We start from the raw sequence: 15,356 nt of genomic DNA on the forward strand, positions 1-15,356 counted from the left end.
TCTCATCGATGTTTCTAACTCTCTATCTCTCTCCCTTCCTCTCTGTAAAAAATCAAAAAAATATATTTAAAAAAAAAAAAGATACAAATGGCAAATTACAGAACAATGTGTATGGTGCAATCACAATATTGTAAAAAGCAAAACAATATGTTAGTGTGTTTATACATTTGTGTAAACTCATTAAAAATAACTGTAAGTTACACTCCAAAAACTAAAATATTAATGATGTAATTTTTTTTTAAAATATATTTTATTGATTTTTTACAGAGAGGAAGGGAGAGAGATAGAGAGATAGAAACATCGATGAGAGAGAAACATAGATCAGCTGCCTCCTGAACACCCCCTATTGGGGATGTGACCGCAACCCAGGTACATGCCCTTGACCGGAATCGAACCTGGGACCCTTCAGTCCACAGGCCGACGCTCTATCCACTGAGCCAAACCGGTTTCGGCAATGATGTAATTTTTTATGGGGAAAAAAAAGATTTGTTTTTTACTATGAGTTTTATTCTATTTGAATGTTTTATATCCTCACATATTACTTACACTATTAAAAACAAAGACAATTTATTCTCTCAAAGCGAATTCATCATTTTAAACTGACCATCCATGCAGGTTAGGAGCTGGGCTACAATTCTTCGTTCCATATCTTTTGAAGCAACTTCTCTTTTGGGGGTAATGGCATCAATTTCATCAATAAAAAGGATACAGGGAGCATTTGACTAGAAACAAGAATATCACAAAAGACAATCATAAATATATTTCCTGTACTGCAGCATCATTAACTACACAGTTTTAAAAATTTTCACGTTCAAGTCTCATTCACCAAAACAGTAACCCTAAAGAAGGCAGTCACAGTGCATGACTTATCTGACTTAAGAGAAGCAAGATGTTGCCGAAACCGGTTTGGCTCAGTGGATAGAGCATCGGCCTGCGGACTTAAAGGTCCCAGGTTTGATTCCGGTCAAGGGCATGTACCTGGGTTGCGGGCACATCCCCAGTAGGAGATGTGCAGGAGGCAGCTGATCGATGTCTCTCTCTCATCGATGTTTCTAACTCTCTATCTCTCTCCCTTCCTCTCTGTAAAAAATCAATAAAATATATTTTAAAAAAAAAAGATACAAATAGCAAATTACAGAACAATGTGTATGGTGCAATCACAATATTGTAAAAAGCAAAACAATATGTTAGTGTGTTTATACATTTGTGTAAACTCATTAAAAATAACTGTAAGTTACACTCCAAAAACTAAAATATTAATGATGTAATTTTTTATGGGGAAAAAAAAGATTTGTTTTTTACTATGAGTTTTATTCTATTTGAATGTTTTATATCCTCACATATTACTTACACTATTAAAAACAAAGACAATTTATTCTCTCAAAGCGAATTCATCATTTTAAACTGACCATCCATGCAGGTTAGGAGCTGGGCTACAATTCTTCGTTCCATATCTTTTGAAGCAACTTCTCTTTTGGGGGTAATGGCATCAATTTCATCAATAAAAAGAATACAGGGAGCATTTGACTAGAAATAAGAATATCACAAAAGACAATCATAAATATATTTCCTATACTGCAGCATAGTTAACTACACATTTTTAAAAATCTTCACATTCAAGTATCATTCACCAAAACAGTAACCCTGAAGAAGGCAGTCACAGTGCACGACTTATCTGACTTAAGAGAAGCAAGATGCTTAAAAGAGACTCCATATAAGAGAACACATTTAAAGTCTTCTCATCAATCCATGTTTTGTGATGATAAATCAACCACAATTCTTTTGCAAATTAGGCATGTTTGCTATGCTATAATATATAAATTACAAGTTTATAAGCATTAAATAAAAAAACCTAAACTTATAAATGTTATATGTGTTCCTGCCGATGTAAAAATATCTAAGCCTATCCCTAGAATCTGCTATAAGTGGCATTTAAGAAGACTAAAAGCTTTATTTTTCATTTGTTTTTATGTGGTAAAACATCCATAAAATTCCTATCGTAACCATTTTAAGGGCACAGTTTAACGGCACTGAATATGTTCATGCCCTGTGCAGCCATCCAAACTTCTCCAGAACTTAGCATCATCCCTCACGGAAACTGTGAACGGCTGACTTTGAAGATGACACTGAATCAAGAAGGGTGGCCAAGCTCCCAGGCATCAGTGTGGAGAACGAGCATTTAAAAAAATATAAACTAGATAAGAGTTAAGGTAGAATAAGTTAGGATGTAATATAAGCAACCGACTACCTGGAGTAGTCAAACTGGTAGAGACCGAAGTAGAATGGCGGTTGTCAGGTGCTGGGAGGAGGGGGAAATGGGGAGTTAGAGGGTTTAATGGGTAGAGCTTCAGTTTGGAAAGATGAAAACTTCTGAAGATGGAGGAGGGTGATGATTACAGAGCAATATGAGTGTACTTCATGCCACAGAAGTGTACACTCCAAAATGTTTACAATGGTAGGGTGAACATACCTACCCCAATAAAAACAGAGACAAATAGATAGGGATCAGTTAAAATAAAAACTTTAGATAAAAATATCTATATATATAAGCTAAAGCACAGCTCATTCTGAGTTACTCAGTGGGTGGGAGTGACACTGATTATGTTGAGTCAGACTCTGAGCCCGGCTAAGACTCAAAACCACACAATTTAAAAGGAAAGAGATTTGGCCCCTCACTAGCTGGTTCTCCTCCCAGCCCCCGATGACAGTGTTCGCAGAGAAGCACTTAGACTACTGGACACGTGAGCCAGTTGCATGAGAAGTTCCAGAGACCACAGGTCTCAGACACCACATGAAAGGTTTTAGAAGAATCCTCTCATTCAATGCTTTCAACAACCCATGAGATGTGAGTAGTACTATTAACCTAGTTTACTAGTAAGGAAGGTCAAGGTTAGAGAGGTTAAATATCTTGTCTGAGATTCCACAATTACTAAGGGGTGGCACAAGGATTGAACTTATGCTTTTAGACCTGAAAGTACAGACAATGAACGAGGACACTGTATGGCAGAGAAAACTTTAACTGGACCCAAAATGTCGTCTTTCTTAGTTCTTAAGCGTACAAATTTAATGACATGAATTCCAACCAGGATACAGTCCAAGCTGTAATTTCTCCCGTGACAAAACTTTATTTTCACAGCTTCAATTATGCAAACACAGAAGAGTTTATGCTGGTATTTCTATGGTTGCTTTTATAATGCGATCATTCTAATGTTAAAATTTTTCACATTGCTTAAAAGGTGTTTGGCAATCCTGTATTGTGAAAAGTGAAAATGAAATTATCACAAGGATAATCTCTTTTTAACATACACCAATTTATCTTTGGTTTCAGAATCAACAGATTATTTTATCCCATGGTCCGTATCAGTAAATCTACTTTAAATATTTAGCATTCATCATTTCTCAGCCTTTGGCTAAGATCAAGTGTAAATATTCTGCCATTATGAGTAGAAAAATTATGTTTACCAAAAAAATGGCGAGTGAGCCCTAGACGGATTGGCTCAGTGGATAGAGCATCAGCCTTCGGACTGAAGGGTCCCAGGTTTGATTCTGGTGGGCACATACCCGGGTTTCGGACTTGACTCCCAGTGGGGGGCGTGCAGGATGCAGCCATCAATGATTCTCTCTCATCATTGAAGTTTCTCTCTCTCTCTCTCTCCCTCTCTCCCCTTCTCCCTTCCTCTCTGAAATCAATAAAAATATATTTAAAAAAAAAAAGTGGCTAGTGAATGGGTAACAAATACTGGCATTGGAGAAAACCGGGTTTTCAATGTAACCTTATACAATGTGACGACGTGACATTACTCATGAGCTGACTCACCACAGCTTGTTCAAACAGTTCTCTCAGCTTCTGTTCAGATTCTCCAGATACTCCAGACACAATCTCTGTAGCAGCTACTTTGAGAATTGGAAGGTCAAGTTCCTGTGCACAGATGTATAAAAGAATGATCAAATTTTTGAATTTTCACTTCCCTACTTTGTCCGTAGTCAGTCCCTCTCTCATAATGACATTTTAAAATGACGAATTTTCCTGAAAAATATCTTTTTGTGTTGGTCCGATAGAAAACTTTAAAATCTATGATTTTATTCAAACACAATGATAAGATAACTTGTTTTTACTTTACCAACGTCACTATAAAACTCTGTTATCATCTCCTCTGAATAAAGGGTCTGGAATATCAAGAGAGATATTTTCCCCCACTTAGAACTGAACCAAAACAAATTTATCTTTTGAAGAGGAAACAGCAGGGGTGGTGACACAGTTGTCCCTCACACTCTACTAGCATTGCTCTCTCCTGAGTCCAGACGAGGAGCCAGTTACTAGTCAGAGGGGGCAGGCTCTTTAAACAGAGGAAGGAAACTACCACTTCCCACCCGACAGATGGTGGCAAGCCTGCCTAAATCCTACTCATTCACCTGGAAATTCCATTCCGCAATCACATTTTCTTTGCTCCAAACTCTTAACTTGGGTTTCAATAATCATATGGCATTCTGCACTTTTTGTGTCTCTCATTTATTACCATTGTAACTATGTAGACGCTTATTTGCATGAATGACTATGTAATGTCTGTCTCCCATATTAGACTGAAAAATTCCTTCAAGATAAAAGCTGGGTTTGTTGTACTTATCACTATATTTCAATGTCTGGCACATAGCAGTCACATAATTGATTTACCCAACAAATGAATAAATGAAGCAAATCCATCAAATTCTCCTATATAAAGTCTCATAGAGCACTAATCTATTAGTGATCAGTATAGCACCCTGTGCTTAAAATTGAAGGACTCATTTTGTATTTTACCATCTAATACAGTTTCTGAAAAATCTGATGGGACTAAAATAAGATTGCTAACTTTTCATTTTGCCAAGTATCTATTTTAGAAAAAATAGTATAAGACCGTTACTCTGAATAAATTTAGTTCTATAAAATACAATACATCCTTAGTTTTATTTCACTGCTCTTTAGAGCCACTGGCTTAAAGAGAAAGAGAAGTAATAAAATGTAAAATGTAAATGTGTTAAAAAAAGAGGGGGTGTTGTTCACAGCTATATAATTTTGCTTCCCACCTAATCCTTGCCATATAAATAGCCAGATATAAAAAATAGTATGGGGGGGGGGGCGGAGCAGGTGTGAGGGGGAGGGCCTCAAAGGGGTTAATGGGGGGGAATGAGACATAATACTTTCAACAATAAAGATTTTTAAAGAAATAGCATCTCACAAACAACAGCATGAAAGAGGTAAAAAAAATGAGGAATCAGTCCTCTTGAGAACATGCCAAGTCTGGTTCAAGTTAACCAAAGAGTAAAAACAAACAACAACAAAAATAACAAAAGCCACCAAGTGTCAGCAAACCTCACCCCAGCAATTGCATGTGCAAGTAACGTCTTCCCGCAGCCTGGCGGTCCGTGAAGGAGAACTCCACGGGGGGGTGTGACGCCCAGGTGCTGGTACACCTCCGGGTGACGCATGTGTATGAGCATCTTGCAGACTTCCTAGCAGGGAGGAAACAGCAGAGATGTCTTCCCCAGGCCAAGGGAGAAAGAATCAACACGGAATGAAACGTCCTATTCTTTGGAGCAGCAACATATAGGAGGGAGAGTATATGCTTTGGATTTAGACCCGAGCTTGACTTCCAGCTCTGGTACCTATTGCATGACTTCAGCAATAACATCGCTGAGCTTCCACTTCCTGATGTCTACCTTGCAGATGTATTGAAAAATAACTAGCAGGGTCACTGGACTAGAGCAGACACTAAAACATGAGCAGGAACCATTATTATTACCACTTTTAAATAACAGCACTTACAAAGCATGTGGCTTATGGACAATACGATTAAAGTGGTGACGAAGTTGAAGCTATTATGGTGCTTCTTTGTTATCCCTCAATACCCTGCAGGGTACAAGTTAGGTTTGCTCTTCTCCCCTTCCCAGTCTCCTTTCCTACACCCAGTTCCTTTTAGGAACAAAGAAGTGGACTTGATTTGCATAACTGATTAGCAATACCCACTGGAAGTAAAATTCTGAATCTGAATAACCTTTAGTGTTACGTCATTGCCTCCCACATCTTCAAACTTCACGCTGGAGGTCTGGAAGTCTAGGCCCCTGGCTTGAGCTGGTAAATGAAAAGGGAGGAAGTGAAAAGATTAGTGATTCAGCAGTAACTCAGAATTATATTTAATACTTGTTAAGTAAACAAAGATCCATTAGCTATCGACACATTTCCTAATAAATGTCTCTGCACCTGGAAGATCCCCCAAGCAAATCAGCCTGGAAGAGTGATGCCTTCCTCAAAGCAAACACGGCCACCACCACCCACCAAGACCTGCGTCGCACCTTTCTTTTGCAGGACGGCTTCTATTTCTCCATCTACTTCCTGAAGATCTTCTTTCTTCCTTTTGCTTCCTCTGCTCTTTAACCTGCCTTTCCTTTTCTTGTTACTCTCCAGAAGAGACGACCCTTTGGAATCCTGGATAATTAAAGCAAAGAGATTTGGAAAAGATCCATTACTAATTCAAAAGGAGCAAGATTTTGGCAAACCAAAAGGCTTGGTTCTTAGAAACCACTTAGAAATGCCCTGTCCTAGAGAAATACAATGCAGGCCACATAGGTAAATTTATATATTCTAGAGCCCCATTTAAAAAAGCAAAGAAGCTGAAATTAATTTAATAATCTATCTTATTTAATCAAATATATTCAAGGCATTACCATTTCCATATAGCGTCAGTGTGAAAAATTAACAAGGTGTTTTGTATATATTGTTTTTGTAGTAAATTTGCAAAGACCAATGTGGACTTTATGCTTATAGCAAGCACATCTCAAGTCAGGCACTAAATTTTCATCATTGATTGGCTGCCTCGTGCACGCCCCCTACTGGGGATCGCGCCTGCAACCTGGGCATGTGCCCTTGACCAGAATCTAACATGGGACCTTTCAGTCCGCAGGCCAATGCTCTATCCACTGAGCCAAACCAGCTAGGGCATTTGCGTCCACTCCTGTTCCCCTAGTTCAGTGGTCAGCAAACTGCGGCTCGGCAAACCGTGGCTCGTGAGCCACATGCGACTCTTTGGCCCCTTGAGTGTGGCTCTTCCACAAAATACCACGTGCGCACACGCAGTGCAATTGAAACTTCGTGGCCCATGCGCAGAAGTCGATATTTTGTGGAAGAGCCACACTGAAGGGGCCAAAGAGCCGCGGTTTGCCAACCACGGCCCTAGTTTATTCTTCACACAGAGATATCTTCCTTATGGGTTAAGTCATTGTCAATATTATATTCAAAATCCTCCAGTGGCTTCGTTAGTCTGAAGTCAAAGCTCTTGCAGCTGCCAGCAAAGCCCTGTGTGATTTGGCTGCCCTGCTGCCCTAGTCTCATCCACTTTGCTTTGCTTTGGCACAGTGGCTTTGCTTTGGCACAGTGGCTGCTCGCTGTTTCTAGAACACACCAAGCACCCTCTCTCTTGAGGCATTTGGAGAGTGTCCAGACAGAGAGAACAAGAGTGGATGCAAACGCCCTAGCTGGTTTGGCTCAGTGGATAGAGCATTGGCCTGTGGACTGAAAGGTCCCATGTTCGATTCTGGTCCAGGGCACATGCCTGGGTTGCAGGCACGATCCCCAGTAGGGGGCATGCAGGAGGCAGCCAATCCATCATGATTCTCTCTTATCCTTGATATTTCTAGCTCTCTCTCCGTTCCTTTCTGATATCAAAAAAAAAAAAAAAGGAGGGGATGCAAACTCCAGTTGGAAGGTCATTTCAATAGTTACGACAAGAAAGAGTAGATAGAGGTGTGGTCTAGAATGGAAATGATGGCAGCAGTAGGAAGTGATGAAATGTCACACTTATTTCAAAGTTCCTATGTCTTTTATTTAACACAGAATCTGCTTAATATCATCCTTAATGAAAAGACGGCAATGTGCTCTAGCTATGTGGGGCTAAAATTTCAGTATAAAAATACCTCTATCTCAGATAATGGCTTCTTATTACTTGTCTCCTCTGATAGGTCCAAGAAAAAACTGTCTTTCTTTCCACCTGGAGTTTTGTCAATGAACCATCCTCCTTCAGAGCCTCTGGCAGGGGTCTTCAACGGAATGGAGCCAGTTTTGGAAGCTGTTGGTGGTGCTGAACCGCTGGTTTCTCTTTGCTCCCTCTCGGGAGTAGTGGCAACAGAATCAGGGTTTCCTTTCCGATATAAGGAGAGCAGGGAAGAGTTCATGTGATTTGCCAACTGGGAGAAACATGATTTTAGTATAAGTTACTCAAAAGTACTCATGAAGGTTTGATGGCCTGTTTAACACGTTCTCTACTTTGTGCTTCCAACAACTTCTCTCATAACATTTATAGTCAGAAAAATAGGTGTTTGCAAGGAGATGATTCCAACACAAATATTTATTATCCAAAAAGGTGTGTCCCCCTGCCACTCCAAGTTAATGTACCAATTCATAATTGGCAGTTAAGTAAAACTAAATAAGAATTTTAAAAAATATAAAAAGCAAATATGAAAATGAGCTGGTAGGCAGTCAATGAGTCACCACTATCGCATCAATTAAAAACTAGATCACATATATCTGAGTATCATCATGGTTATTAATAAATTTAAATATTGAATTATCAATGGGGAAAAATAAAGTTACAAATAATTTTACATATTATTCCCATGCTCTTTAATCCAAGTCTATTTATTGGTAATGCAAACTCTGGCAGAAAATGTATCCTTTTCTTCATTTTTACCATGAATTCCCCTTTTTGTGCATGTCTGCCCTTTATATGGCCTTTCTCTTCCCTTCTTTTTCCATTTTTATAATAGGCTATAAAAACAAACATGGGCACGATGGTTAACCCCAGAGTTCACTAACCCTGTACACAGGAAGCATTCAATTGTTCACAGATGAAGATGTTCAAAGTCTCTCATTGTATTCCTCACTGATTTTTCTCTAAGGAGGTTGAACATGATTTTTAAAAGACTCAAAGTCCATTAAATGTTTGGCTTACCTGTGGATCTGGGTAATCTTCCATATTTGAATCGTCATCCGAATAGCTTTCAGTATACCTGAGTGAAAAGAGGGGAAAAAATTGTAAAGGCTTTTCTCTTACATCCTAAAAATATTACTAACTAAAACAAGAAAATGCACTGAGGGGGAATATTACTGTGGTGGTTCAGAGCACATGCTTTGGGATCAGAGAAATCTGTACTCAAAATCCAGGTTTACCAGTTACTTTCTAGCTTCTATTTAATCTCTCTGAGCCTCAGCTTCCTTATCTACAAAATGGACATCTCACTGGATTATTAGATTAAAAGAAACCTTGCAAATCAAAAGAAGAAAAAAAAAAGAGAAGGGGGAAAAAAAAAGAAAGCTTGCAAAGTCCTTAATACCTAGTAAATGCTTAATAAACTGTGGCTTCCATTAGCTGAGCAATAAATAAAAGTGCAATGTGAATTCCCACTAGATCCCAGGGTCTCATTTAGGAATGTCCGATGCCAGGAGAGGGAATACTCCGTAAGCCACGTAACCAGATGGAACGTTTACACGTCTGCTTGGAAGAATGAAGATACACAGTTGTTCAACATCATATGATAAAAAAACAATATAAATCCTAATAATTACAAACTGAGAATTTAGTCTCAGTTCTTTATAATCAAGAGTTGGTATCTAATAACTACAGGACTCTATTATTTATTATTGTTTCTATAGAAATAATTAAATAAGAAAAGGGCTTTCCAAGTAAAAAGGTTTACATGAATGCTATGACCCATCTTTATAATTAAGACATGAATTTCTTTGCTATTCGTTAAATTCAACTAAGGTAATTTGGTGCGTTTCTTTTCAATATAAAGTAAGTAGATTACTCAACTATTTGGGAAAATATCATTTTGCCCTAGAATTCATGCCATACAGGTATAATTAATTACAAGTGGATTAAGTAGTTAAATGTAATACCATAAAGGAACAAGAAAAAAGTACAGGTAATTATTCTATATGCTCCTGTGACAGAGGTCTATGTAAGCATTCAGAGCATAAACCACCCAGGAAAAGGTTGGTAGCTTTGACTAGGTTAAGATGCAGAACTTCTCTAATCAAAACATTATAAACAAAAACAAAAGGCAAATGGGAAAATGAGACAAGCATTTGCAATACATGTGAAAAGAGGTGCTATTTTATACAAAGAACTCTGACAACTAATAAGGAAAATTCAAATACTTCTCAAATGAAAGACAAAATCCATAGGTAAGAAATTCACAAAGAAATATGAAACAGTAAAAAAAAATCACTAGTTATTAAAAGATTACAAATAAAAACAATATGATCAATGTTTGCCTATAATACTAGCAAAGATTAAGTAATTGTATAACTAGGATTACAAGGGGGCAGAGAAATGCATTCTTCACACAAAGCTGTTGGAGTATAAACTAAGGCAACCTTTCTTGAAGGGCAGCTTCAAATGCACTAAAAAATACATGCTTGAAAATATAAATCTCTGTCTCCAGAAATACCACTTCAGGATTTTAACATATAAAAATAAACAAATGACCCTAGCCAGTTTGGCTCAGTGGATAGAGCGTTGGCCTGCAGATTGAAGGGTCCCAGGTTCGATTCTGGTCAAGGGCACATGACCAGGTTGCGGGCTTGATCCCTAGTAGGGGGCGTGCAGGAGGCAGCCAATCAATGATTCTCTCTCATCATTGATGTTTCTATCTCTCTCTCCCTCTTCTTTCCTCTCTGAAATCAATAAAAATAAATAAAAAATAGAAAACAGTCTAGGAAGGCCTGACAAAGACAATAACACAGCATTCTGAAAGCTGACTCTCAAATGCTGAGTGGGAGCTTGTGAAAGAGAAAGGAACATTCCAGCTACAGAAAACTGCAGTTAAGGACTGGAGAGGTTAGGCAAGTGTTACACAGCGCCTCCTGGGCAACGAGGAGCCACTGAAAGTTTTACGCGTAGAAATATAATGTGATCAGATTCATGTGCTAGATAGAAAAAACCCTCCACTCCGAAATCCTTACTCATTATCCTCTTCACCTTGTCTTGCTCTTTTTGCCAGATGTTCATCTTCTAATTCTGTTAGATTCTTAAGTTCCTTCTCACTATTAATTATGCTAAATACTGAAACAAAAAGAAAAAAGCCATGAGCTAAAACCATTCTGTAATGTTATTAATGATTCATTTCTAACGCTAATAGACTCACCTTTTTCTACCTGAATCCTAAAAGCATTTCTTTTTCTTCGACCGTAGTCTATGCTGAAAAAGAAAACAGAAGTTTAGTACAGTGGTCTCCCCCACATAAGTTTGCAGTGGCAATAATTATGCCACTGAATTTACAGACCATAAATCTATTTTCAAACAACTTTGGAGTTTACACATTTACAACTATAATTTCTCTTGATATTCTACAGAACAGGCCAAAAGAGCTAAGCAACTGGGAACATGCATTCTCCTTTAAAAAAATAAAAAAAAGGAAAGAGTGACTCCCCAGGAGGCTCAGAGGTTGGCAGAGCTGCCACTGTCACCAGGGACCCAGTGAGCACAGACGGGCCCACAGGACAGGGCCCTGAGCCACAAGATTAAAGTCTAGCGGAATTCACCCAGCTACCATAACCCCATAACCCCTTTCTTCTAATTTCTCCGTTTTGGAATGAAAAGGCATATCCTATACCTGTCCACTACTGTATTGTCTTGTTTAAAATGTGTTTTTATTGATTTTTGAAAGAGGAAGGGAGAGGGAGAAAGAATTATCAATGAGCGAGAACCATCAATTGGCTGCCTCCTGCATGCTCCCTACAGGGGATTGAGCCTGCAACTCAGGAATGTACCCTGCCGGGGAATCGAACCAGAGACCTCTAGGTGCATGGGAAGATGCTCAACCGAGCCATGCCAGCGAAGGTCACCATTGTATTTTGTTAGCAGATAACCTGTCTGCTTTTCCAGGTTCACAGCTAGAGAGGAATTCGGCCTCAGAATGAATCATAGCTCCAGTCACACCATATCCGAGTTAGATGAGATTTAGATGTGATTTGGGAGCTGGAATTGAGACTGAAATGGATTACGACTTCTGGGGTTGCTGCTCTTTTACTTGTAAGCGAGAAGGATTAAATTTGGGGAGGCGAGAGGTAGAGTGTTATGAATTGAACTGTGTCCCTCCAAAATTCATATGATGAAGTTCCAACCCTGAGTACCTCAGAATGTGACTGTATTTGGAAACAGGACCTTTAAAGATGTAAGTCACGTAATATGGATGGGACTTAATCCCATAGGACTGGTGTCTGTAAGAGGAGGAGATTAGGATACAGACACTTATACACAGAGGAAGGACCATGTGACGACATAGGAGAACACAGGCAACTGCAAACCAAAACTCCCCTCTGTAGCCGTCTGGGCTGAGTGACACATTTCTGAGAGTCAGGAAGCTGAGGGAGATCATGCCTGATGGTTTAATTTTTTTAATGAAGCAGGAAAAGAAGTAATGTTCCTGACCAGACTATAAGGTACTGAAAGATAAGATGCAGCCATTACCCCTAGTAACAAAGATAGCTCTTTGCCTATAACAGGTGATCGATAAATGTTTGTGTAACTTACTTGAATTCTGAACTTAGGGACTGGAGAACTAATGTTAGCAGTTATTAATATCAATTGGAAATTTAGGCAGGATGGAAAGTTTAAAAATGATAGGAAAGAAACAACAATGGAAAAAAATGGAAGGGAAGAAAAGCAAGAACCTGCAGACTCTATTTCTTTACCTGTACATTCTTTGTAGATCAGATGCCATGATTCCAGTGTCCACATATTTGCCACATCTGCTACTGGTGAGGTACTAAAACAGAAAATATGATAAATATAAACACTCAATATTTCAAACTCAGAGATTTTATTTATTTTTTAAATATATTTTATTGATTTTTTACAGAGAGGAAGGGAGGGGGGATAGAGAATTAAAAACACTGATGAGAGAGAAACATCGATCAGCTGCCTCCTGCACACCTCCTACTGGGGATGTGCCCGCAACCAAGGTATATGCCCTTGACCAGAATTGAACCTGGGACCTTTCAGTCCGCAAGTCGACACTCTATCTACTGAGCCAAACCAGTTAGGCTCAAACTCAGAGATTTTAATTGACAAATAAGAGACTGGGCTACTCAACATGTCATATTCCAATGTAAACTCTTCATTAATAAAGCATACCGGAAACATAAATAAAAATCACCAAATGATTGTCACATCTGAAATCAGAGAATTTAATTAAAATTATCAATCATGCTCTCTCATCATGGATGTTTCTATCTCTCTCTCCTTCTCCCTCTCTCCCTTCCGCTCTGAAATCAATAAAAATATATTTAAAAAAAATAAATAAATAAAAGGCTAATTAGTTAGTTGCTCAGAAGCACGTAAGTTTTAGGACCAGATTTCAAACCTGGCATGTCTAAGTCAACTTCCATGTTTCAGTTCTTGTTAGTTATCCAGTCCAGGTCCCCATTTGATAGAGCAAGACTCTCCTTCTTAAGAATCCTAACACATGATAACACTCTCTGCATAAATGCTTCCGATGACAAGAGTCTAGGTAGCAAAGGCTGGACTGTTCTAGTTAACCTTCCCCTTCACTGGATTCCTATACTATGCTGTCATATATTATAGTCCATTTTGAATTACATATATTTGTACATATCTCATACCCACTGCAATTTGAAAAAGCTCCTTGACAGCAACAGAAATAAACCCATTTTAATCTGCTAAACTTGGGGGTAAATTGTAAGCAGCAGTAGATAGAATATGCTAGTTAAAAGGAGGCAACGGTACTATTTGTGGGAAAATGTCTAAAGTATACCACTAAGTGCCCTAGCCAGTTTGGCTCAGTGGATAGAGTGTCGGCCTGCAGACTGAAGGGTCCTGGGTTCAATTCCGGTCAAGGGCACATGCCTGGATTGTGCTCGATCTCCAATGGGAGGCGTGCAGGAGGCAGCTTGGTCAATGATTCTCTCTCTTCATTGATGTTTCTCTCTCCTTCTCCCTTCCTCTCTGAAATCAATAAAATAAAATAAAGTATACCGCTAAGTGAAAAAAGCAGAATTGATGCAAATAAGCCAGTGTGATAAAAAAAATGAACACATACATATGCAAGCATGTAAATGCATACAAAGTTTTAAGATGCAAGAGAGAGACCTCTGGAGAAGTGGAGTGGAGGTGAGAGGAATTCGCTCTTTTCATTTTATGCCCTCTGTTCCTTTTATGTTAAACCATAAGAACCTATTGCTTTTATAATGAACCAAAGTAAAAGCAATAGTGGAAACGTCTAATGTCAAATGCTGAACGACAATCAAGGTTGGTAAAGACTGAGAAGAGGCCAATTGGAGTCCCTGACCAGAGACCTGAGGAAGGGGAAGAAGCAAGTGGTAGGAACAGCCAGCCGAGTAATTCAGAGTGAGTGAACTGCAAAGAGCGAAAGTCCTGGGCTTCCCATGTGTGAGAAGGTCCATGTGCTCAGGCCAGCGCAAGCCAAGGTGAGAGGAGAAGCAAAAAGCAAAAAGACAAAACAGGGGTCAAGGGGCCAAAACACGGGCTTTTTTTTTTTTTTTTTTTTTTTTTTGGGGGGTTTTTTACTCCAGATGTCTGACAAGTCAACTGAAGGGTTTGGGGCAGGGCATTCTCACATAAGATGTTTCTACTCTGTCTCTCCCTCTCCTGAGGATATGGAAAAATATCCTTGGCCGAGGATTAACCAAAATAAATAAATAAATCCATAGTAAAGTGAAAAGATATATACATTTAAAACAAAAACAAACAAACAAAAAAAAAAGGTAAACAGAGAAACAAGAAAAGTAGCTGCCAAAGCATAATGTAAAGAAAAATTTCTCCCTTCTTCTAAACAAGATTGCTTCCTGCCCTAACCGGTCTGGCTCAGTGGATAGAGCGTCGGCCTGCGGACTGAAGGGTCCCAGGTTCGATTCCGGTCAAGGGCATGCACCTTGGTTGCGGGCTCATCCCCAATGGGGGGTGTGCAGGAGGCAGCTGATCGATGTTTCTCTCTCATCCATGTTTCTAACTCTCTATTCCTCTCCCTCTGTAAAAAATCAAGAAAATATATATATATTTTTTAAAAAGATTGCTTCCTGACTGTACCATTCATTCCAAGACATTTAGCACACACTGCTTTCTACGAATGATTATGAAAAACAAAACCCTTAGGTAAAGTGCGTATTGTAAAGTCCCATCCATACTACCTATTTCTACTGTATCCCAACCTGACCCCAAGTTTCCTGAGATGGAAATGCTTTACGGCCCCCAAAGCGCCTCGTACAGTGGGGAGGGTCCTAGCTTCACGACAGGAAGATTTTAACTCCAAGGCCATCTCCGCTCTCCTTCCTGATCCGCGCT

At 39.1% G+C, this 15,356-nt stretch overlaps 1 protein-coding gene across 5 annotated transcripts in view; it reads right to left on the reverse strand.

The window, feature by feature from the left end:
- NVL (nuclear VCP-like) overlaps positions 1–15,330 on the reverse strand; it is a 63,339-nt gene extending 48,009 nt beyond the window's left edge. For 2 of the 5 annotated variants that reach the window (XR_001362180.1, XM_014539939.1), the window contains exons 1-11: positions 15,280–15,300; positions 12,728–12,801; positions 11,179–11,231; positions 10,997–11,096; positions 8,982–9,039; positions 7,948–8,217; positions 6,331–6,463; positions 6,033–6,109; positions 5,356–5,490; positions 3,818–3,919; positions 605–722 (exon numbers count right to left, since the gene is read on the reverse strand). Coding sequence is in view for 4 of the 5 variants with exons in the window: in XM_014539939.1 (XP_014395425.1) it covers positions 605–722; positions 3,818–3,919; positions 5,356–5,490; positions 6,033–6,109; positions 6,331–6,463; positions 7,948–8,217; positions 8,982–9,039; positions 10,997–11,096; positions 11,179–11,231; positions 12,728–12,756 (1,075 nt within the window). In the remaining variant the exon portion in view is untranslated. Of the gene's footprint in view, positions 1–604; positions 723–1,409; positions 1,528–3,817; positions 3,920–5,355; positions 5,491–6,032; positions 6,110–6,330; positions 6,464–7,947; positions 8,218–8,981; positions 9,040–9,363; positions 9,522–10,996; positions 11,097–11,178; positions 11,232–12,727; positions 12,802–15,279 lie in introns of those variants that run through there. The other 3 variants (XM_014539940.1, XM_014539942.1, XM_014539941.1) reach the window with 3 other exon arrangements.
- Between the last annotated feature and the right edge of the window lie 26 nt (positions 15,331–15,356).

This window comes from Myotis brandtii, unplaced genomic scaffold, assembly GCF_000412655.1.
Source record: "Myotis brandtii unplaced genomic scaffold, ASM41265v1 scaffold231, whole genome shotgun sequence".
Classification (NCBI taxonomy): Eukaryota; Metazoa; Chordata; class Mammalia; order Chiroptera; family Vespertilionidae; genus Myotis; species Myotis brandtii.